The 22,993-nt window shown below is 50.4% G+C and overlaps 1 protein-coding gene across 1 annotated transcript; it reads right to left on the bottom strand.

The window, feature by feature from the left end:
• Positions 1-7: 7 nt before the first annotated feature.
• BAG3 (BAG cochaperone 3) lies at positions 8-21,830 on the bottom strand. The gene is made up of 4 exons (XM_073564267.1): positions 21,602-21,830; positions 17,229-17,552; positions 2,579-2,881; positions 8-2,471 (listed from the first exon to the last, which is right to left on the bottom strand). Exons 1-4 carry the CDS (start codon positions 21,764-21,766, stop codon positions 1,692-1,694), a joined length of 1,572 nt encoding a protein of 523 aa, XP_073420368.1. The 5' UTR covers positions 21,767-21,830; the 3' UTR covers positions 8-1,691.
• Positions 21,831-22,993: the final 1,163 nt, after the last annotated feature.

Raw genomic sequence — 22,993 nt, 5'->3', positions numbered from 1 at the left:
ACTCCACTAGAGCTTGTATCAAAGTTTATTCTTAAAATATCAGAAAACTTTCTCCACACATATAAATATAGATTTATTTCCATCACTCTATACAGGATTAGATAAAGTGCACAGAACTGTGAGCAATGGCAGCTTCATGTGCCACATCAATTGGCACAGTCCATCAGAAAGTGGGGAAGCGTTTAAGCCGAGGGATGTACAGGGGGATCAGAGCATCGTTCCGGGGTGGAAGCGTCGTACCCAGGGTGGAGGTAGCAGGCATTGTGGTGTACAGTGGGGGTGGGGATCAGCACGTCATACCCAGGGTTGATGAGCCACCTGCTGGGGATGTAGAGGGGGTTCAGCGCGTCACACCTGGCGTGGAGGAGACACTTGGGGATGTAGAGGGGGATCTGAGTGTCATACCCAGGGTCAAGGTGCCACCTGTTGTAGATGCACAGGGAAATCGGAGTGGTGTACCTGGTGTGGAGGAGCCACCTGTTGGAGATGCACAGGGAAATCAGAGTGGTGTACCTGGTGTGGAGGAGCCTTCTGTTGGAGATGTACAGGGAAATCGGAGTAGTGTACGTGGTGTGGAGGAAGCCCCTGTTGGAGATGTACAGGGAAATCGGAGTGGTGTACGTGGTGTGGAGGAAGCACCTGTTGGAGATGTACAGGGGATCAGGGTGCAGTGGGCGATGTGTATGTATAGATGGAACAGTGTTGCTCCTGGGGTGGAGAGCCGAATATTTATGCCCAGGGTGTCGCCATATGTGGAGACGCAGTGCATTACACCCCGAATTACAGATTTTTAACTTGTACAAGCGAACTCTTATATAATCTGTACATCCAGACATCAGTCTTAGAAATTCAGCAAAAGCAGTGGCAGCGAGAAGTGACAACCTCACGAGCATATGACTCCGATATTATCAAGCTGAGCAAAAATTAATACAGGAGACAGGCACAAGTGACCGCGGCTGTGGGGTCTGTGCAGGAGTGCCAGGAGACACTCGTGGGGGCGAGATCTCCAGCGTGCATATATGCACCCAAGCACAGATTGTCCGGAGTCTTCTACTTCCATCTTCACCGACAGTAGTTTATCTTATATCAGAGAGCAAGATTACAATCAGTATAAAGAGATCACCCTAATCGCCTGTGAAGACCCCAATACACATCTTTTCCATGAAGACACCCAATACAGATCCTTATTCGTCAAGTGTCCATGGACTTCTATGGAGAAGGGGGGATACCTCCGTACAATGATACTGGGCCTAAAGTCACAGTATAAATACTCAAGTGTGAAGAGGACGCAGGGGTCACCGGGTCTCTTTGGCATAAGACTGGATCCCACAGGATCATACAAACGGTGTACAAAAAGTCATGGCCCAGTCAGACCACATGTGTGACTGGAGACCCTCAGACACCATCTTTCAGAGCACAGATCAGTATGGACCTTGGGACAGCACAGGATCAAAAGATGAAAATGTTACATAAAGAACCGACATTCAAAGAACATTTCCTCCCAGCTTTACACCCAGATTCTCCCAAATTCAATCCATGGAAAGTGCAGCTCCTTCTCCACCATCTACAGAGCAAAACTCTTCTCCATTAATGGATTCTGAAAGCTTTAGTTACATAGCAACATGCACAATGGTTTAAAAGGTAGAAGTAAAACCCAAAAGTCTGCAAGCGTTCAGCCTTTATTCCCAGCACTAATGAGCACCACCAGCAGGTGGGACACAGGCTTCCTGGACAGATGAGGCCTCCTGTTGGGAGCTTTCAGACTGTAATGGTGAAGAACAGCTTTCTTCCATTGGACCACCCAATTCCATTAGTTCCTGTGAGGTTACAGTTGGCGCATTTGCTAGATAGTCAGTAGCTTTTCGTTCTAGAGTCTCCAGAATGTTCTGGACTTTTCTTACCCCATCTTTTCTAGCCTGGCGCACATCAGCACGGCCTTCAGGATCTACTGAATCTAGGGCCAGAAGCTCTTTAGTCAGATACTCCTCAAGCATCAGATAATTCTTTGCATTCTTTCTGCCTTGGAAATGGTCAACTGCTTCTTGCAGTCCCTGCACCCTATGTAAAATCCTCTCTACTTGTAGAACCCCAGGATGCTTGTTTAGGGGCTCAGTTGACTCTGCTGGAGTGAAACCCACATCTGTGGTCACTTCCAATGGTGGTGGACATTGCCGTTCTTTTTCTACTTTAGTGGCCTTATCTAGATTTCTGTTCTCCTGATGGTCGGTGCTCGATGGGCTTGTCTCAGCTGGGGGGCGGCTTGTTGGGCTTGTCTCAGCTGGGCAGGTGCTTGGAGAGGCTATCTGGATGGGACTGATTCTTGGAGAACTATCCTGGTCGGGAACGGATGACATGAAACTCACATGGACTGGAACATTTGAAGGAGACATCGTCTGAATCGGCACAGTAGGTACAGAGCTGGGGTCGACCTCCAGATGATTTCTAGGTGGGGAAATCCTTTGTATAGGAATCTGTAAGAAAGTGTAATCCCCAATTGTAAGCATATTGTCACCAAATATTTAAGAAAAATATTAGGAACAGAATCAGGGAGAGGCTCGTGTGTACTGTCAGACACTACCTGCACCCTGACCGGATCTGTCAGGGGAGTGCTCATTGCTGATGAAGCCTCTGGACTAGACGGTGTATTCGGGGGATGTCGGGAGTCTCTGTCATCCTGAATCTTGTAGTACACCGGCTGGTGCAGGTGGCATTCTGACTGTGGATTCCGACCCTTCGGTGGCACATTGTGAGAAGATAGTCGCGGGATGTTCCCTTCATGGATCACTGGTATTGAGATATATCCACGCGGCAGCTGGTGGATTTCTCTGCTCGGGATCTGCCTGCCTGGAGATTGGGAAAGGCCGCTCAGCTCTAGAGGAGGCTGCAATAAAAATACAAGAATCTTAGGCTACGTGCATACGCTGCGGAATAGGGTGCGGATTTTGTAAAATCCGCAGGTAAATCTGCAGGTCAAAAGACCTGCGGATTGCTCTGCGGTTTTTCATCTCCACAATGGAGGAGATGGCAAACAGCAGCAGAATCCGCAGAAAGAATTGACATGTCAATTCTTTCTGCGGTTTCAAAACCGCACGGAAAAATCTGCACTGCATTTTTTTATTCCCATAGGGAATAATGGTACTGTACACCGCAGCAAAAACTGCTGCGGACCCGCAGCAGAATCCGCAGCGTGTGCACACACCCTAACGTTAGTGTGAAGTTTCCAGAAACATGGGTGATCACGGGTGTAAAAGCGTGGGGGGCGTACGAGCACTAGAATCTCCTATATAGCGGGGGGGGGGGGGGGGGGGGGGGGGGGGGCGAACGTGCACCATGATCTCATATACAGTTGTGCTCAAAAGTTTACATACCCTGGCAGAATTTTTGCTTTCTTGGCCTTTCAGAGAATAGCCATTACTTGTCAAACTACTGCGTTTTCGCTTTTAAAATCATGACAACCAAAAATATCCAAATAACCCTGATCAAAAGTTCACATACCCTGGTGATTTTGGCCTGATAACTTCTGTGCATGTTAACACAAATGGGGTTAAATGGCTACTAAAGGTAACATCGTCATCTGTGACCTGTTTGCTTGTAATCAGTGTGTGTGCATAAAAGCTGAGTGAGTTTCTGGGATCCAGACAGTCTCTTGCATCTTTCATCCAGCCACTGACAATTCTGGATTGTGAGTAATGGGGAAAGCAAAAGAATTGTCAAGAGATCTACGGGAAAAGGTAGTTGAACTGTATAAAACAGGAAAGGGATACAAAAAGATATCCAAGGAATTGATAAGAAAGTTCAGAAAAGAGCGACCAGAATGGTGACCGGTCTGCAAACCATGCCCTATGAGGAAAGGTTGCAGGATTTGGGAATGTTTAGCTTGCAGAAGAGAAGACTGAGAGGAGACTTAATAGCTGTCTACAAATATCTCAAGGGCTGTCACATTGTAGAAGGATCATTTTTATTCTCATTTGCACAAGGAAAGACTAGAAGCAATGGGATGAAATACAGATTAGATATTAGAAAAAACTTTGACAGTGATCAATGAGTGGAACAGGCTGCCACGAGAGTTGGCGAGTTCTCCTTCAATGGAAGTCTTCAAACAGAGGCTGGACAGACATCTGTCTGGGATGATTTAGCAAATCCTGCCTTGAGCAGGGGGTTGGACCAGATGGCCCAGGAGGTCCCTTCCAACTCTATGATTCTATGATAAAGCCAGTCAGCAGCGTTCAAACTGCGATTAACAAATGGAAAATCAGGGGCTCTGTAAACACAAAACTACAGTCAGGTAGACCAACAAAAATTTTGTCCGCAACTGCCAGGAAAATTGTTCGGGATGCAAAGAAAAACCCACAGACATCAGCTGAAATAATGGACTCTGAAAACTAGCAGTGTGGCTGTTCCAAGATGCATTATGAGGAGACACTTGGGGGGGGGGGGGGGGGGGGGGAAACAAAAAACAAAAAAACAAAAAACCACACACAACAGGCTGCATGGTCGAGTCGCCAGAAGAAAACCATTACTGCCACAAAGTATCTCGCCTACAAAACAGCACAGAGACCAGCCTCAACATCTGGAACAAGGTAATTTGGAGTGATGAGACCAAAATTTAACTTTTTGTCCACAACCATAAACATTATATTTGGAGAGAGGCCAACAAGGTCCATAATGATAGGAACATCATTCCTACTGTAAAGTACGGAGGTGGATCGCTGATGTTTGGGGATGTGTGAGCTATAAAAAGGCACAGCAAACTTTGTCAAAGTTGAAGGAAGGATGAATGCAGCATGTTATCAGCAAATACTGGAGGCAAATTTGCACTCATCAGCCTGGAAGCTGCACATGGGACGTACAAGACACAAGACCAAGTCGACCTGTCATTGGCTACAGCAGAACAAAGGGTTCTGCAGTGGCCATTTCAGTCTCCTGACCTCAATATCATTGTGCCACTCTGGGAAGATCTGAAGCGCACAGTTCATGCTAGACAGCCCAAGAATTTACAGGTACTGGAGGCCTTTTGCCAAGAAGAGTGGGCAGCTTTACCATCTGAGAAAATAAAGAACCTCATCCACAGCTACCACAAAAGACTTCAAGCTGTCATTGATGTTAAGAGGGGGTAATACACGGTATTAAGAAATGGGTTGTGTGAACTTTTGATCAGGGTCATTTAGATGTTTTGGGTTATTATTAGAGTTGAGCGACTTTGGTCGGATCGGGTTTCGTGAAACCCGAATGAAACAAAATAAGTTTCAGATGAAACTCGTCCGACTAGAGCAAAAAAAGTCGGAGTTTCGTCCGACTTTTATTTCCCATTGACTTGCATTGGGGTCGGGTTTCGGACGAAACTCCGACTTTGTTTTGCTCTAGTCGGACGAGTTTCATCTGAAACTTATTTTGTTTCATTCGGGTTTCACGAAACCCGATCCGACCAAAGTCGCTCAACTCTAGTTATTATGGTTTAAAAAGAGAAAACACAGTAGTTTGACAATAAATGGATTCACCCGACCACGAGTGGAGAAAGTTTTCATTCATTTTCTCTGGGGAAAAAAAAAAAAAAAAAAAAGGCCAAGAAAGCAAGAGTTCTGCCGGGGTATGCAAACTTTTGAACACAACTGTATATATGGGGCATACCAACTCTATGATCTCATATACAAGTGGGGGGGGGGGGGGACGGACGGACACACGAGCTCTATAATCTCATTTAGGGGCCCTGGATGGATGATTTCATATATAGGGGGCCCGGATGCATCATGTCATATATGGAGGGGCTACGAGCTCCATGGTCTTCTATACGGGGGGGGGGGGGCCTACGAGCTCCATGGTCTCCTATATTGGGGACCCGGATGAATGATGTGCCCATCTTCCTTCACTGCTTGTGCTGTAGATGTTTTAAGGAAGGAAGCCTGCAGAGGCGTACGGCGGGTGTGGGGGCAGGACACCATCTCTACAGTGTAGTCTAGAGTTAAAGGGGTTGTCCGGGCTTTTCACATAATCTCAGTACATATCTGGGCTGCAGAATTATGACAATAAGTAATTTACTTTAAGTCACTAGTTTGCACGGTCTTCTAGATATTCTGAACAGAACGTCCAAGGGGGGGGGGGGGGGGGGGGGGTGTTATGGCATTGAAATGAGAACTAGTCGTAACCTCCCACTCTACTCCAAACATGCCCTCTATAACAACCCCACCCTCCATAGCTACAGGCACTCCCCGACCACATGAAGAAGCTGTCATCACACAGTAACAAATCCTCCCCCTCTAGCAGCCTCAGTGCAGAGAGCAGACCACCCAGCCGCTCCTCCCCCAGACACACGCTGAACAGTGATCTATGGAAAGTGAAACTAGTGAGGAGGAGGGAAAATAGTCCTGTATTCTGGGCCACTCCATGATTACAATACATAGCTCATTATCAGTAATTCCTTCCCTCACTGTCCTAGGCTGCTGGCAGCAGTGAGAACAGACTGATGGCCAGTGATGGGGGTCTGCAGCTTCTAATCTGCACAGGGGATGGCAGTCACTGATGTAATCTGTTGTGTGACAAAGCCTCTGCTGTGTGAATGAGACAGCTCTGTGTCACTGATGTCTTCACACAGCAGCAGATTTGGTGCAGTGTATGTGTGAGCACTGTGTCTCTAATGACCCAAATACTGATGGGAGCAACCTGTCCAATCAGCAGCTGTAACAGTGTGAAGTGTTGGGGGTGCATGTATGGAGATATAGAGGATACTAAGGATTCTGATACTATACTATATATATGAGGCTTGTTTTTCTAGGACGAGTTGTTCTTTTGAATCATGTCATTTGTTTTACCATATAATGTACTGGAGATTAGGAAAAAAATTCAAAGTGCAACTACACATTTTTTGTTTTTTTTTATTCACCATGTTCACTACATGGTAACACTGATATGTCGGTATGATGCCTCGGGTCAGTACTATATGGTAACACTAAGGTGTTATGAATGAGTCACCGAGGAAAAACAAAAACAAGCTAAGCCACAGAAAGCCAGAGAGGTTGGTAACTAAGCGGATTGCAGACCCCTGATCCCATCCACACAACTAGCAGTAGCCGTAGAGCATACCTACGATGATCCTAGACGCCTCGTCACAGCCGGAGAACCAAATAAGCCTAAAGCAAGAAAAGGGGAAATCTGAACTGCCCCAGAGGAGACCCCAAAGCAATAAGACAGCCCCAAAGCATGTATTGTCGGTGAGACAAGATGAAAACACACACAGATAGAAAAATAGGCTGAGCAAACGATGGGGCCCACACTAACTAGATAGGAAAGGAAAGATGCTGTCTGCAATCATGCACAAAACCCTGCCAAAAAAATGTCCAACACTTTCTAATAACAAAAAACCCTGAAGTCGCTAGACTTCAATTCCCTATATCAGCACTCTGGTATATTCTGAAGACAGAGCAGAAAGAGACCAATCTGATCAAGGACAAAAAGCAAACTGGCATAAACAGACATAAGAATGGAAATTCAGCACAGCCCCAGCAGGGGCTGGCTGACCACAAAAACTGAGTAAACCAGACCAAATCTCATGTGAGAAAATAGCAGAGCAGACTTAGCTTCAGAAGGCAGGAACAGAACCTCAGGGCAGGAAAACATCACCAGCACAAAATTAGGGAGTCGGCTGACTTAAATCCAGTCAGAGACTCCTGATGTCGACGCAGTCCTCATCCTCAGGTGGCAGGTCTCTGCCATATAGATCAGCTTCATTACCTACTGTCACCACTAGAGGGAGCCTGGATGGAGAACTCACGACTCCTGTCAACACAGCCAGCTCCACCACCCTCACCAGAAGCCAGAGGTAAACCAGAAAATGAGTTCACAACAGTACCCCCCCCCTTGAGGAGGGGTCACCAAACCCTTATCCACGCCACCAGGCCGATCAGGATGGGCCCGGTGAAAAGCACAAACCAATCTATTGGCATGAACGTCAGAGGCAGAGACCCAAGAATTGTCCTCCTGGCCATAACCCTTCCACTTGACTAAAAACTGGAGTCTCCGTCTAGCCAGGCGAGACTCCAGTATTTTCTCTACCTCATATTCCACATTACTTTCAACCAACACAGGGTCAGGAGGTGCCGCCATAGGAACCACTGGCTCAATGAACCTCTTCAACAGAGACTTATGAAACACGTTATGGATCTTAAACGTAACTGGAAGAGCCAATCAAAGAGAAACCGGGTTAAGAATCTCCAAAATCCTACAAGGTCCAATAAATCTTGGCTTGAACTTTGGAGACTCAACCTTCATAGAGATATTTTTTGACGACAACCAAACCATATCACCCACTTTAAACCGGGGACCAATGGTCCTATGCCGGTTGAAAAACCGCTGGGCCTTTTCTTGAGAGAGGGATAACTTCACCACTTGGTCCCAAATCTGCTGCATTCTCTCTACCACAGTGTCAACACCTGGGCAAGCTGAAGATTCCACTTATCCTGAAGAAAATCGAGGATGAAACCCAAAGTTACAGAAAAAGGGCGACATCAATGAATGTGGCAGAACTAGCTCTATTTAGGGCGAATTCGGCCAAGGGCAAAAATGAGACCCAATCATCCTGATCAGCAGATACAAAACATTTCAAATAGGACTCCAAAGTCTGGTTTGTTCTCTCATTCTTCCCATTGGTCTGTGGGTGAAACGCAGTGGAGAAGGATAACTGAATTCCCAGCTTGGAACAAAAAGCTTTTCAAAATCTGGAGACAAACTGGACTCCTCTGTCCGATACAATGTTCTCAGGAATCCCATGCAACCGAACCACCTGTTGTAAAAACAAGGGCACCAACTCTGAGGAAGATGGCAGCGGTACAAGATGGACCATCTTAGAAAATCTTTCACAAATCACCCAGATAACAGTCAGTCATTCTCTGAGAGACAGGAAGATCAGAAATAAAATCCATTGAGATATGGGTCCATGGCCTCTTGGGCACCGGAAAGGGCATCAACAACCCACTAGAACGAGAACAGGGTATAGACCGGAAACAAGTCCCACAGGACTGTACAAAATTCCTTACATCACGAGATAAGGCGGGCCACCAAAAAGACCGACTCACCAAATCTCTGGTACCAAAAATACCTGGATGACCAGCCAACGCGGAGCAATGAACTTCAGACATCACTCTTCCTCCACTGGTCAGGAACATACAATTTTCCCATAGGACAACGCTCATGTTTGTCCACCTGAAATTCTTCCAGGGCACGTTTCAAATTGGGCGAGATGGCAGAAAGAACTACCCCCTCACCTAGGACGGTAGTAGGCTTGATCACAATAGGAGAATCAGCAAAAGAAACTCCTAGAAAGGGCGTCTGCCTTAACATTCTTAGTGCCCAGAAGAAAGGAGACCACAAAATCAAAACATGTGAAAAATAAGGCCCACCTAGCCTGTCTAGGATTCAAGCGTTTGGCCGACTCCAGGTAAATCAAATTCTTGTGGTCAGTGAGGACTACAACTTGATGTCGAGCTCCCTCCAACCAATGTCTCCACTCCTCAAATGCCCACTTCATGGCCAACAATTCCCGATTCCCCACATCATAGTTGCATTCAGATGGGGAGAACTTTCGGGAAAAGAAGGCACAGGGATTCATTTTAGAAGTCACCGGATCTTTTGAAGACAAAACAGCTCCTGCACCAATCTCGGAAGCATCTACCTCTACCTGAAATGGAAGCGAGACATCAGGTTGCCGTAAAACCGGGGCAGAAGTGAACCTCCGCTTAAGCTCCTGAAATGCTGAGACAGCCTCAGGAGATCAATTCTGACCAAGACGGGAGCTGATGTGCTGATCAGTCAGTGGTTTGGCAATACCAGAAAAATTAGCTATAAATTTACGATAAAAATTAGCAAAACCCAAAAACTTCTGGAGGGCCTTCAAAGAAGTGGGCTGAACCCAATCATAAATGGCCTGTACCTTGGCCGGGTCCATTTCAATAGTTGACGGGGACAAAATAAATCCCAAAAATGAAATCCTCTGTACACCAAAAAGGTATTTCGATCCCTTAACATACAGGGAATTCTCCCTCAAAATCCGGAACAGTCCGAACATGTTCCACATGAGAATCCCAATCACTGGAAAAGATCAGAATATCATCCAGATAGATGATCAAAAACTTATCCACAAAGTCCCAGAAAATATCATTCATGAAGGATTGGACGACAGAAGGGGCATTAGTGAGCCCAAAAGGCATCACCAGGTACTCAAAATGTCCCTCCGGAGTATTAAACGCCGTCTTCCATTCATCCCCGTGCTTGATGCGAATAAGATTATACGCCCCCCTGAGGTCAAGCTTGGTAACCCAGCAGGCACCTTTATCTGTGGAGAATAAATCAGAAATCAGGGGTAACGGATCCTGATAATTAACTGTAATCTTGTTAAGGGAACGATAGTCAATACAAGGCCTTAATGAACCATTTTTCTTAGCCACGAAAAAAAAAAAAAAAAAAAACGACAGCACCTAAGGGTGAAGAAGATTGTCTAATATGACCCTTCTCCAACGACTCCTTAATATAGGATCGCATAGCCTCATGCTCGGGTACAGATAAATTGAGAAGCCGACCCTTGGGGAATTTACACCCAGGCATCAACTCAATTGCACAGTCATAACTCCTGTGAGGAGGCAAAGACGCAGACTCACTCTCACTAAATACATCATAAAAGTCCGCCAAATAGTCAGGAACATCATGAGACTGGGGAGAGGTGGAGAAAACAGGAGCATCACTAAGGGCACACCGACAACCCCAACTCACCACAGACACAGATTTCCAATCCAAAACTGGATTATGGATTTGCAACCAGGGAAAACCCAGAACAATGGTATCATGCAAATTATGCAACACCAAAAATCTACAATTATCTTGGTGGTCTGGGGCGACCCGCATTACCACCTGGGTCCAAAACTGAGGTTTATTCTCAGACAAAGGAGTAGCATCAATACCCCTCAAAGGAATAGGTGTTCACAGAGGCGTCATGGATAAACCACAACGTTTAGCAAAGTCCAAATCCATCAGATTCACAGCTGCTCCTGAATCCACAAAAGCCTTACGCCTTCTGAACTCCTGACCTTGAAGCCTTGGCAGAAAATGTGGATTAGGAGCAGATCAGAGTAATTGCCAAAAGAAACTCAGGTTGTACGCCACCTACAGCAAATATGTGTGCGCAAAATGTTTCTCTCGTTTAGGGCAGATAATATGCAAGGCATCTCGTTGCGCCCTAGACAAAACCCCATCACATTGCATAGGTTCACACATTTCTTCAAAAGGTGGCAGCGCCTCCCATGTAGTTTTACGTTCACGTAAACGCCGATCAACTTGAATGGCTAATGACAGAATTGTCAAGACCAGAGGGAACAGGAAATCCCACCATAACATCTTTTACGGTCTCTGATAAACCCTTCCGAAAGAGCTGCCAATGCACTATCATTCCATGTAGTAAGGACCGCCCACTTTCCGAATTTGACAGTATAACTCTGCAGAATCCTGACCCTGGTTCAATGCCAATAGGGCTTTCTCAGCCTGATCAATAGCATTAGGTTCATCATACAACCCCAAGGCTTGAAAAAAAAATGCGTTCACATTAGACAGAATAGGATCATCTGGTTTCAAAGAAAACGCCCAATCCCGGGGATCGCCACGCAGCAAAGAGATGACAATTTTAACCTGCTGCACAGAGCTCCCCGATATGTTAGGTTTCAAGGCAAGAATTTACAGTTATTAAAATTCAAAAATTTAGACCGATCCCCAAAAAACACATCAGGAGTAGGGATTTTTAGTTTAACAGCATGTGAATGAGTGAGATAGGCGGAAATTCCCCGAACTTCAGCAGCGAGCTGCTCCACACAATTGCTTAATCTCCATTAAGGAAAAAAAATCCTCCTACAGCCCCAGAGAAAAAAAAAAAAAAAAAAAAAAAAAAACACCCCATAAAAAATTGACACTTTTTAACAATTTTTTTTCCCCTGCTTTTGAGTACCTTAGAATCTGCGGTATAGCTGGTGATTCTGTTATGAGTCACCGAGGAGGAAAAACAAAAATAAGCTAAGCCACAGAAAACCAGAGAGGTTGGTAACTAGGCGGATTGCAGACCCCTGATCTTATCCACACAACTAGCAGTAGCCGTTGAACATACCTACGATGATCCTAGACGCCTCGTCACAGCCAGAGAACTAAATAAGCCTAAAGCAAGAAAAGGGGAAATCTGAACTGCCCCAGAGCAGACCCCAAAACAATAGACAGCCCCCAAGCATGTATTGTCAGTGAGACAAGATGAAAACACACACAGATAGAAAAATAGGCTGAGCAAACGATGGGGCCCACACTAACTAGAAAGGACAGGAAAGATGCTGTCTGCAATCACACACAAAACCCTGCCAAAAAATGTCCAACACTTTCTGATAACAAAAAAACCCTGAAGTCGCTAGACTTCAATTCCCTATATCAGCACTCTGGTATATTCTGAAGACAGAGCAGAAAGAGACCAATCTGATCAGGGACAAAAAGCAAACTGGCATAAACAGACATAAGAATGGAAATTCAGCACAGCCCCAGCAGGGGCTGGCTGACCACAAAAACTGAGTAAACCAGACCAAATCTCATGTGAGAAAATAGCAGAGCAGACTTAGCTTCAGAAGGCAGGAACAGAACCTCAGGGCAGGAAAACATCACCAGCACAAAATTAGGGAGTCGGCTGACTTAAATCCAGTCAGTGACTCCTGATGTCCACTCACAGTCCTCCTCCTCAGGTGGCAGGTCTCTGCCACTTAGATCAGCTTCATTACCTACTGTCACAACTAGAGGGAGCCCAGATGGAGAACTCACGACTCCTGTCAACACAGCCTGCTCCACCACCCTCACCAGAAGCCAGAGGTAAACCAGAAAATGAGTTCACAACACTGAGGTGTCGGTATGATGTCAGTACATATGTCTGTATTGACGGAAAAATAGAAAAAAAGTTATGGAAGGAGAGGGAAAAACGAAAAACTGAAAATTGACCGGAGGTGATGGGAAAATCTAACATCTAAAGCTCAAAGTGTGTGTGTGTGTGTGTGTGTGTGTGTGTGTGTGTGTGTGTGTGTGTGTGTGTGTGTGTGTGTGTGTGTGTGTGTGTGTGTGTGTGTGTGTGTGTCCGGGATAGGCATCCGCACCATCGCAGCTACAGCCACAAAATTTGGCACAGTCACAGCTGGACCCCGAGAGCGTCCTAAGCTATGTTGTGAGGTGAAATTAACCCCACGCGTTCCAATTCACCAAACAATTTTGCCCCTATCTACATACTGGGGGAAAAAGTGTGCGTGTCAAGCCCCGCCCCTCATTGTGATGTCATAATGCCCCTATCTGCATACTGGGGAAGCAGTGTGTGCGTATCAAGCCCCGCCCCTCATTATGATGTCACAACGGTTACCATGGCGACGCTGATGTCATCATAGGTCGCAAGCCCCGCCGCCGATCATTATGAAGTCATAATGGTTGACTATGGGATGGAGGATGTGTGATGGGTATATGGGCACTGGACTATGGGATGGAGAATATGTATGATGGGTATATGGGCATGGGACTATGGGATGGAGGATATGACGGGTATATGGGCACGGGACTATGGGATGGCGGATATGTATATGGGCACGGGACTATGGGATGGAGGATATGTATGATGGGTATATGGGCACTGGACTATGGGACGGAGGATGTGTATGATGGGTATATGGGCACGGGACTATGGGATGGCGGATATGACGAGTATATGGGCACGGGACTATGGGATGGCGGATATGTATATGGGCACGGGACTATGGGATGGAGGATATGTATGATGGGTATATGGGCATGGGACGGAGAATATGTATGATGGGTATATGGACTATGGGATGTCGAATATGTATGATGGGTATAGGGACTATGGGATGGAGGATATCAGTGGCGTATCCAGGGGGGGGTAGCCGGGGCAGTTGCCCCAGGCGCAGGCAGCAGGGGGGCGCAGTCGGGCCGCCTAATGCAGCGGTCGGCAATGTCTCTCCCCCGGCGGCTGCGTTCTGCCGCCCCCCCGGCCTGAGAGTCGGCGGTTCTCTGTGTCGGCTGTCAAGCTGACAGCCGACGCAGAGAAGGACGCCGCGCCGACTCCCAGGCAGCAATTGTACTGGCGTCTATACAGACGCCAGTACAGCTCTGACCGCCGGGTCAGAGCGACGTCAGCAGCATGATCAGGTCATGTGATCACGCTGCTGACGTCACTCCCCGGCGCCCAGAGAGAATCCTGGTGGTAAGTGTGCTCCACTGTGGAGCTGAAGAACCACCGAAGATGGGAGATGGGGGGGATTTGTAGAGGGGATGGGTGTTAATGTGTGGGGGCGTTAATGAGTGGGAATAAGGGTTAATGTGTGGGGGGTTAATGAGTGGGAATAAGGGTTAATGTGTGGGGGGTTAATGAGTGGGAATAAGGGTTAATGTGTGGGGGGTTAATGTGTGGGGGCATCAATGAGTGGGGATGGGGGTTAATGTGTGGGGAGATTTGAGGACACAAAATGAAGAGTATGTATGAGGAAACAGTATGGGGGATTGGTGCTGACACAGTATGATGGGTGCAGACAGTATGGGGAGCGAACGGGTTAATGTAAGTGGACACAGTATGGGGAGTCGGGGATATGTGTGAGCAGACAGTATAGAGAGTGAGGGGGTAAATATATGAGGAGACAGTATGGTGAACAGGTGGGATGTTAGGAGACAGTATGAGGAGGGAGGGGAATAGTGTGAGGCGACAGTATATTGCAGACATTTTTATTTAGGGGCATTATAATGACACTTCTATCTTTAAGGCATCGTGTGGAGAGTTGCTGCAGAAGACCGGAGAAGATGGAAGTCTACAGAGACGGCTGTGGATGAGAAAACTCATCATGGGGTCTGGACAAGAAGAAGAAAAGGTGACTGACTGCAGAGACAACGTCATCTATAAGGTACCTGGGTGTAAATGTTATTTGTGACACTGACTTATTCTCATGGTTTTATTTATATTAGGAACATTACAGGGGTTGTCCAGGTCGGTGATCAGACTGCAGACATTCTATGTGACTGCAGACTTCTGAATTCTCACAGTGCTCACTGAACGCTGTCAGGATTCTCTCGTGCCGGTAATTTACATACATGCGGTCACATGCTGACTAGACATGTGTGGCCTCACTCAATGAAAATGAACGGAGCGGGGCCGGGCACGTTTAGTTGGAGTGTGGCCAGAAGTATACAAATCACATACTTGTGCTGACATGACTGTACATCGGCAAGGGAGAATCCTAAAAGTGTGCAGTGCATTCATTGTGAGAATTCAGAAGCTGCAATGTCATGATTCAGCTCTGCAGGTTCCAGTAGTCATCACATGGACACTTCACTCATATGCGATTTTCATACTTGGTCATGTGACAGCGAGCCTCTCTTCCTGCTTCTCTCAGTTTTTTACTGAACATTGAGAGCATTAGGGAGAGCAGCTCGTGGGTACATGGCTAAGTGTGCAAGTCGCATATGTACTTGGGCTGGGGGGGGGGGGGGGGCGCTGAACCGAATTCTTGCCCCGGGTGCCAGAAAGCCTAGATACGCCTCTGGAGGATATGTATGATGGGTATATGGGCACGGGACTATGGGATGGAAGATATGTATGACGGGTATATGGGCACGGGACGGAAGATATGTATGATGGGTATATGGGCACGGGACTATGGGATGGAGGATATGTATGACGGGTATATGGGCACGGGACTATGGGATGGAGGATATGACGGGTATATGGGCACGGGACTATGGGATGGAGGATATGTATGATGGGTATATGGGCACTGGACTATGGGATGGAGGATATGTATGATGGGTATATGGGCACAGGACTATGGGATGGAGGATATGTATGATGGGTATATGGGCACGGGACTATGGGATGGAGGATATGTATGATGGGTATATGGGCACGGGACTATGGGATGGAGGATATGTATGATGGGTATATGGGCACGGGACTATGGGATGGAGGATATGTATGATGGGTATATGGGCACGGGACTATGGGATGGAGGATATGTATGATGGGTATATGGGCACTGGACTATGGGATGGAGGATATGCATGATGGGTATATGGGCACGGGACTATGGGATGGAGGTTAATTATAATTTGCTACAACTAACCACAGTTAGTTACTATGCCCGGGCAGCGCCGGGCTCTTCAGCTAGTACGTAAATAAATTGCAGCTTGTCTTTCCCAGCACTGGCAGAGGTGAATGGTCGGCGTGCACCGGTTATGTATTTCTGCTAAAAACATTATAAAGTGATAGGATATAGGTACACACCTTACACAGGCTGGAGGTATGCCAGGGTCAGAAAGGAATAGTGAAAATCTAGGAAGGAATGACGGAAGGGCTCCTCAACACCACAAACAAGCCTTTTCTTTATAGTATCAGAATCCTTAGTATCCTCTATATCTCCATACATACACCCCCAACACTTCACACTGTTACAGCTGCTTGGACAGGCTGCTCCCATCAGTATTTGGGTCATTAGAGACACAGTGCTCACACATACACTGCACCAAATCTGCTGCTGTGCGAAGACATCCGTGACACAGCTGTCTCATTCACACAGCAGAGGCTTTGTCACACAACAGATTACATCACTGACTGCCATCCCCTGTGCAGATTAGAAGCTGCAGACCCCCATCACACAGTCTGTTCTCACTGCTGCCAGCAGCCTGGGACAGTGAGGGAATGAATTACTGATAATGAGTTATGTATTGTAATCATGGAGTGGCCCAGAATACAGGACTATTTTCCCTCCTCCTCACTAGTTTCACTTTCCATAGATCACTGTTCAGCGTGTGTCTGGGGGAGGAGCGGCTGGGTGGTCTGCTCTCTGCACTGAGGCTGCTAGAGGGGGAGGATTTATTACTGTGTGATGACAGCTTCTTCATGTGGTCGGGGAGGGCCTGTAGCTATGGAGGGTGGGGTTGTTGTTATAGAGGGCATGTTTGGAGTAGAGTGGGAGGTTACGACCAGTTCTCATTTCAATGCCATAACACCCTCCCCTTGGACGTTCTGCTCAGAATATCTAGAAAACTGTGCAAACTAGTGACTGAAAGTAAATTACTTATTGTCATAATTCTGCAGCCCAGATATGCACTGAGATTATGTGAAAAGTCCGGACAACCCCTTTAAGCTGCCATGACATTGAAAGTTACGCGCTCACAAACATTACCGATGGTCCTTGAGATGATCCGCGTGATGCCAAGGAGCCGGTGCCAGACCTATCTGCTGGAGGAGATGCTGGTGGTCCCCATGCAGGGGATTGCGGTCGGTTAGGGCCCAATGTTGGAGACTGGGGCCGCTTCTGTATGGAAGGGTCACGTTTAACCCTCTGCAGTCCTGGCGGGTGCACATAGAGGAGGGGAGGTAGCTGTCTGCTCTCGGCGTCTTCATGCTGGATGGGAATTGGTATATAGCCAGGACGCAGCTGTGGGTAGTACAGGTTCCCACAGGTCGCAGCCTCAGAGGAGGGACCATTAGACCACGTCTGAGCCACCTAGACAGACAGACAGCAAGGTTAGGAAATCCTCAGGAGCCACGGCCCACACTAACCAATAAGATCGCTCCTTTTATTTCATAAAGCACTTAAAAGTAAGAGCCAACAACGGATTGGCTACTTTGTGGAGTGAAAAAAAATTATCAAAAATTGATCCAAAAAGGGTATCAACTGTTAAATCATATCTTTATTGATTAAAAAAACCATATACAATGGTTCACAGCAAAAAAAACGTGCACAAACAAAAACAACCATGTTCCAAAGTTACCAATAAAATGGAGTCCCTCTTACGTCAACTAGGCTGTCACCTTCCTGGCTGAGGAGGTTGGCACCCTAGGGGGGGTCGAACGTTGTTGCGCTCCACGATGGCTGACCCTGGGAGCCCTGTAACACCCTACAGGTACTAAGGGAACCCTCCTACCCGAGGTCCTAAAGGAACCCCTACCCAAAGACAGACAATCCTATATCTAAGAGGACCCTAGACCCCAAATAAAAGCAAAGACGAACACAATAGGCAACTGGTGACGATTGACAATTTCACAACGTGGTCAAAGGATAACAATACTCCAGGGGTTCGGGCCCTTGGTTTGCCTTGGTCATGTCACATCAGAATCAGGACACAAGTCTTTGTGACATCAGGCCTCCTGATGAGCCCTAATGGGTGACCCGCATCGAGGCGCATAATTCTCTATGGCTGGCGGCAGTTAACCTGATGAGTACCATCATTCTCGTGGCAGCACTCTTTACCATATCGGCTCTATGTGGCTGCTTCTCTTTCCCGATTATCAGTCGTGGGGTTACACACCGTGTCCGGATATGTTGGTATCGGTGCCACTACAGAGTATAGTTTGGAGCATAGTCTGCCGTAAACCTGCTAATTATATCTATATGTGTGCAAACCATCTTTCTGTCTCTGCCATGAATGTGCTGTATCTCGGGTCCTCCATTGACCTGACTGTAGGTACAAGTTGGTTTAGCATTGTTACTCATCTGCGTCATCAACAAGCAGGATCTATCGCAGCAGCTTTGGCACACAGCCTGCTTGCTTAAAACCGCCTCCATTTCATACACGTGGTTTATGACAGGGCTATAACTTCTTTTGGGCAAAATCATGCAGCATTTTTGGTCTCATTTGAAATGTGGCCTTGTTGGTCTTTTTGTTGCTATTGGAAAGAGTGTGGACACTGCATGCTTAGAAAACACTGATTTAACCCACATCAGGTTTTCCTACAGTGACCACATTGGAGTTGGCGCTATTAGTTTTCTGAGCACCATTTTTTCATCTATGATTAGTTGGCGGTGTCAGCAGCATCTAATTTCTGTAGCAACTTTGAAATTTAGTCTGCATATTAAGAGACTACAGCCTATTGTGGCAAACCAAGGGCCCGAACCCCTGGAGTATTGTTATCCTGTGACCACGTTGTGAAATTATGTCAGTCGTCACCAATTGCCGATTGTGTCCGTTTTTGCTTTTATTTGGGGTCTAGAGTCCTCTTAGATATAGGATCGCCTGTCTTTGGGTAGGGGGTTCCTTTAGGACCTCGGGTAGGAGGGTTCCCCTAGTGGCTGTAGGGTGTTACAGGGTTCCCAGGGTCAGCCATTGTGGAGCGCCACAACTTCCCCCCTAGGGTGCCAACCTCCGCAGCCAGGAAGGCGACAGCCTAGCTGACGTCAGAAGGACTTCTAGCTTACACATTTTATTGGTAATTTTGGAACACGGTTGTTTTTGTTTGTGCTCGTTTTTTGGTGTGAACCATTGTATATGGTTTTTTAATCAATAAAGATACTTTGTGGAGTGACATCATTGCTCCAGTGATATCATGTGACTGCAGCAGCCAATCACAGGAGACAGACAACAGGATGTGATGGCAGGGGAGCGAATCACGGGATGGCGATCAGTTTTTCCCTTTTCCGTGACCAGTAATTGGGCACCGACATCGATCCCGATGGTTCCTCACCTCCGGGGCCAGCACTAGTCTCGTATCCGATACACGGCCGGCAACTGCGCAACATCCTGAGGGGCCACAACGGCGACAGAGGGTGACGTGGGCAACTGTCTAGGAGACCAGTGACAGCACAGACAGGTGGCCCAGCAGCAGCAGTGCAGCAGCTGCTGAGTCACCCACAGCCGTCACTTCCCATAAGGCTTCCACCCTCCCCCACCAGCAGGAATGTGGGCGGCCGCAGGTGGAGCGCACAGAAAAACACTGAAGACGACGACGAGGGACCTGCAGGACAAAGGCGTCCACAGCCCGGGCTATAAATGGCTGCTGACACCGGACAGCTGCAGCCCTGACAGCTCCACGACAGCTGCTAGGGCCTGGAATCCAGCCACACACATCACCTCCAGAAAGGTCACAGGGAAACACTGGGGGAGGCCCCCCCCGGGCAGGACACGGCGGCCCCGGAGAAATCCCCCCCCCCCCCCGGGCAGGACACGGCGGCCCCGGAGCGGTCTCCCCCTCCCCCGGGCAGGACACAGCGGCCTCCCCCCTCAGGACACGGCGGCCCCGGAGCGGTCTCCCCCTCCCCCGGGCAGGACACAGCGGCCTCCCCCCTCAGGACACGGCGGCCCCCGGAGCGGCCTCCCCCTCCCTCGGGCAGGACACGGCGGCCCCCGGAGCGGCCTCCCCCTCCCTCGGGCAGGACACGGCGGCCCCCGGAGCGGCCTCCCCCTCCCTCGGGCAGGACACGGCGGCCCCCGGAGCGGCCTCCCCCTCCCTCGGGCAGGACACGGCGGCCCCCGGAGCGGCCTCCCCCTCCCTCGGGCAGGACACGGCGGCCCCCGGAGCGGCCTCCCCCTCCCTCGGGCAGGACACGGCGGCCCCCGGAGCGGCCTCCCCCTCCCTCGGGCAGGACACGGCGGCCCCCGGAGCGGCCTCCCCCTCCCTCGGGCAGGACACGGCGGCCCCCGGAGCGGCCTCCCCCTCCCTCGGGCAGGACACGGCGGCCCCCGGAGCGGCCTCCCCCTCCCTCGGGCAGGACACGGCGGCCCCCGGAGCGGCCTCCCCCTCCCTCAGGACACGGCGGCCCCCGGAGCGGCCTCCCCCTCCCTCAGGACACGGCGGCCCCCGGAGCGGCCTCCCCCTCCCTCAGGACACGGCGGCCTCCCCCTCCCTCAGGACACGGCGGCCCCCGGAGCGGCCTCCCCCTCCCTCAGGACACGGCGGCCCCCGGAGCGGCCTCCCCCTCCCTCAGGACACGGCGGCCCCGGAGCGGCCTCCTCTCCCCTCACCCCCCTCAGGACACGGCGGCCCCGGAGCGGCCTCCTCTCCCCTCACCCCCCTCAGGACACGGCGGCCCCGGAGCGGCCTCCTCTCCCCTCACCCCCCTCAGGACACGGCGGCCCCGGAGCGGCCTCCTCTCCCCTCACCCCCCTCAGGACACGGCGGCCCCGGAGCGGCCTCCTCTCCCCTCACCCCCCTCAGGACACGGCGGCCCCGGAGCGGCCTCCTCTCCCCTCACCCCCCTCAGGACACGGCGGCCCCGGAGCGGCCTCCTCTCCCCTCACCCCCCTCAGGACACGGCGGCCCCGGAGCGGCCTCCTCTCCCCTCACCCCCCTCAGGACACGGCGGCCCCGGAGCGGTCTCCTCTCCCCCCTCAGGACACGGCGGCCCCGGAGCGGCCTCCTCTCCCCTCACCCCCCTCAGGACACGGCGGCCCCGGAGCGGCCTCCTCTCCCCTCTCCCCCCTCAGGACACGGCGGCCCCGGAGCGGCCTCCTCTCCCCTCACCCCCCTCAGGACACGGCGGCCCCGGAGCGGCCTCCTCTCCCCTCACCCCCCTCAGGACACGGCGGCCCCGGAGCGGCCTCCTCTCCCCTCACCCCCCTCAGGACACGGCGGCCCCGGAGCGGCCTCCTCTCCCCTCTCCCCCCTCAGGACACGGCGGCCCCGGAGCGGCCTCCTCTCCCCTCTCCCCCCTCAGGACACGGCGGCCCCGGAGCGGCCTCCTCTCCCCTCTTCTCCCCGGTCAGAGCTGCTGGATCATCAGACGATGGTGGAGCTAGCAGCAGCCTCGGGCGGGGCATAAGCTCAGGAGCCGCTCACCTCTCGGTCCCGGGGGTCGCACCACGTCGTGGTCCGGTTGTTATGATCCACAAAGAAAGGCCATCCGGTGTGCGGGTCCAGCTTCACCTCCCAGCCCGGGGGCAACGGCTCCGCGCCGATCACTGGTCTCTTCATATCGCAGCGAGATCCCGAGAACTGAGCCATCGCCGCTCCGTCGCCTCTTATGTACCGAGCGCCGGACTACGTGGAAGGGTCTGGAAGAACCGGGGAGAAGGGGCGGGGACACAGGCAGGCGAGGCTAAGAAGGGGCGGGGACAGAGCAGGGCCGGGCTAAGAAGGGGCGGGGACAGAACAGGGGCGGGGACAGAGCAGGGCCGGGCTAAGAAGGGGCGGGGACACAGGCAGGCGGGGCTAAGAAGGGGCGGGGACAGAACAGGGGCGGGGACAGAGCAGGGCCGGGCTAAGAAGGGGCGGGGACACAGGCAGGCGGGGCTAAGAAGGGGCGGGGACAGAGCAGGGCCGCGCTAAGAAGGGGCGGGGACACAGGCAGGCGGGGCTAAGAAGGGGCGGGGACAGAACAGGGCCGGGCTAAGAAGGAGCGGGGACACCGCAGGGCCGGGCTAAGAAGGGGTGGGGACACCGCAGGGCCGTGCTAAGAAGGGGCGGGGACACCGCAGGGCCGGGCTCAGAAGGGGCGGGGACACCGCAGGAACGGACTAAGAAGGGGCTGGTACGCATGCAGAGTGTTGGGCGGGTCTAGAGCGTGCCGGGGACATAGCGGGGCGGAGTCTGGAGCTAGTGGGCGGAGTTATGTGCGGAGGAGCTGCAGGCAGTGACAGGTCCCTAGAAGGCTTCCTTCTTGCGCCCCGTCCTATAATCGTCATCCAGCGGCGCCATCTAGTGGTCGCAGCTTCTGACAGAAGTGATGAGAGGCAGAGCGAGGCTCGTATTCATGTATTGAGTTGTGACCTCCAGCAAACACTAGAGCAGCCGACAGGTCACAACAGCCAGAGCCCAACACGAGCAGAGGTGATAACAGTATAAGCCCGGGGCAGAGACAGAGCTAAAAGCCCCGGGAAATAACACAAAGCAGGAGGGTGAAGTACGCCTACACATGCTGTACGTGTACCGTATCCACCCCTGTACATGTACCGTATCCCCGGTATCCACCCCTGTAGTGTACCGTATCCCCGGTATCCACCCCTGTAGTGTACCGTATCCCCGGTATCCACCCCTGTAGTGTACCGTATCCCCGGTATCCACCCCTGTAGTGTACCGTATCCCCGGTATCCACCCCTGTAGTGTACCGTATCCCCGGTACCCATCCCTGTAGTGTACCGTATCCCCGGTATCCACCCCTGTAGTGTACCGTATCCCCGGTATCCACCCCTGTACGTGTACCGTATACCCGGTATCCAACCCTGTAGTGTA

This window comes from Dendrobates tinctorius, unplaced genomic scaffold, assembly GCF_039654945.1.
Source record: "Dendrobates tinctorius isolate UK_male_01 unplaced genomic scaffold, ASM3965494v1 ptg000443l, whole genome shotgun sequence".
NCBI lineage: Eukaryota > Metazoa > Chordata > Amphibia > Anura > Dendrobatidae > Dendrobates > Dendrobates tinctorius.
This window is presented reverse-complemented; position numbering and strand designations above follow the sequence as displayed.

What these genes read in the sequence shown, in the direction of transcription:
- BAG3 (XM_073564267.1), bottom strand. Translation starts at nt 21,766, where the DNA reads ATGGCTCAGTTCTCGGGATCTCGCTGCGATATGAAGAGACCAGTGATC. An exon ending in GATCATCTCAAGGACCATCG is followed by an intron (nt 2,882 to 17,228) that starts GTAATGTTTGTG and finishes TTTTTATTGCAG; the next exon opens with CCTCCTCTAGAGCTGAGCGG. An exon ending in CAGATCCGGTCAGGGTGCAG is followed by an intron (nt 2,472 to 2,578) that starts GTAGTGTCTGAC and finishes ACTTTCTTACAG; the next exon opens with ATTCCTATACAAAGGATTTC.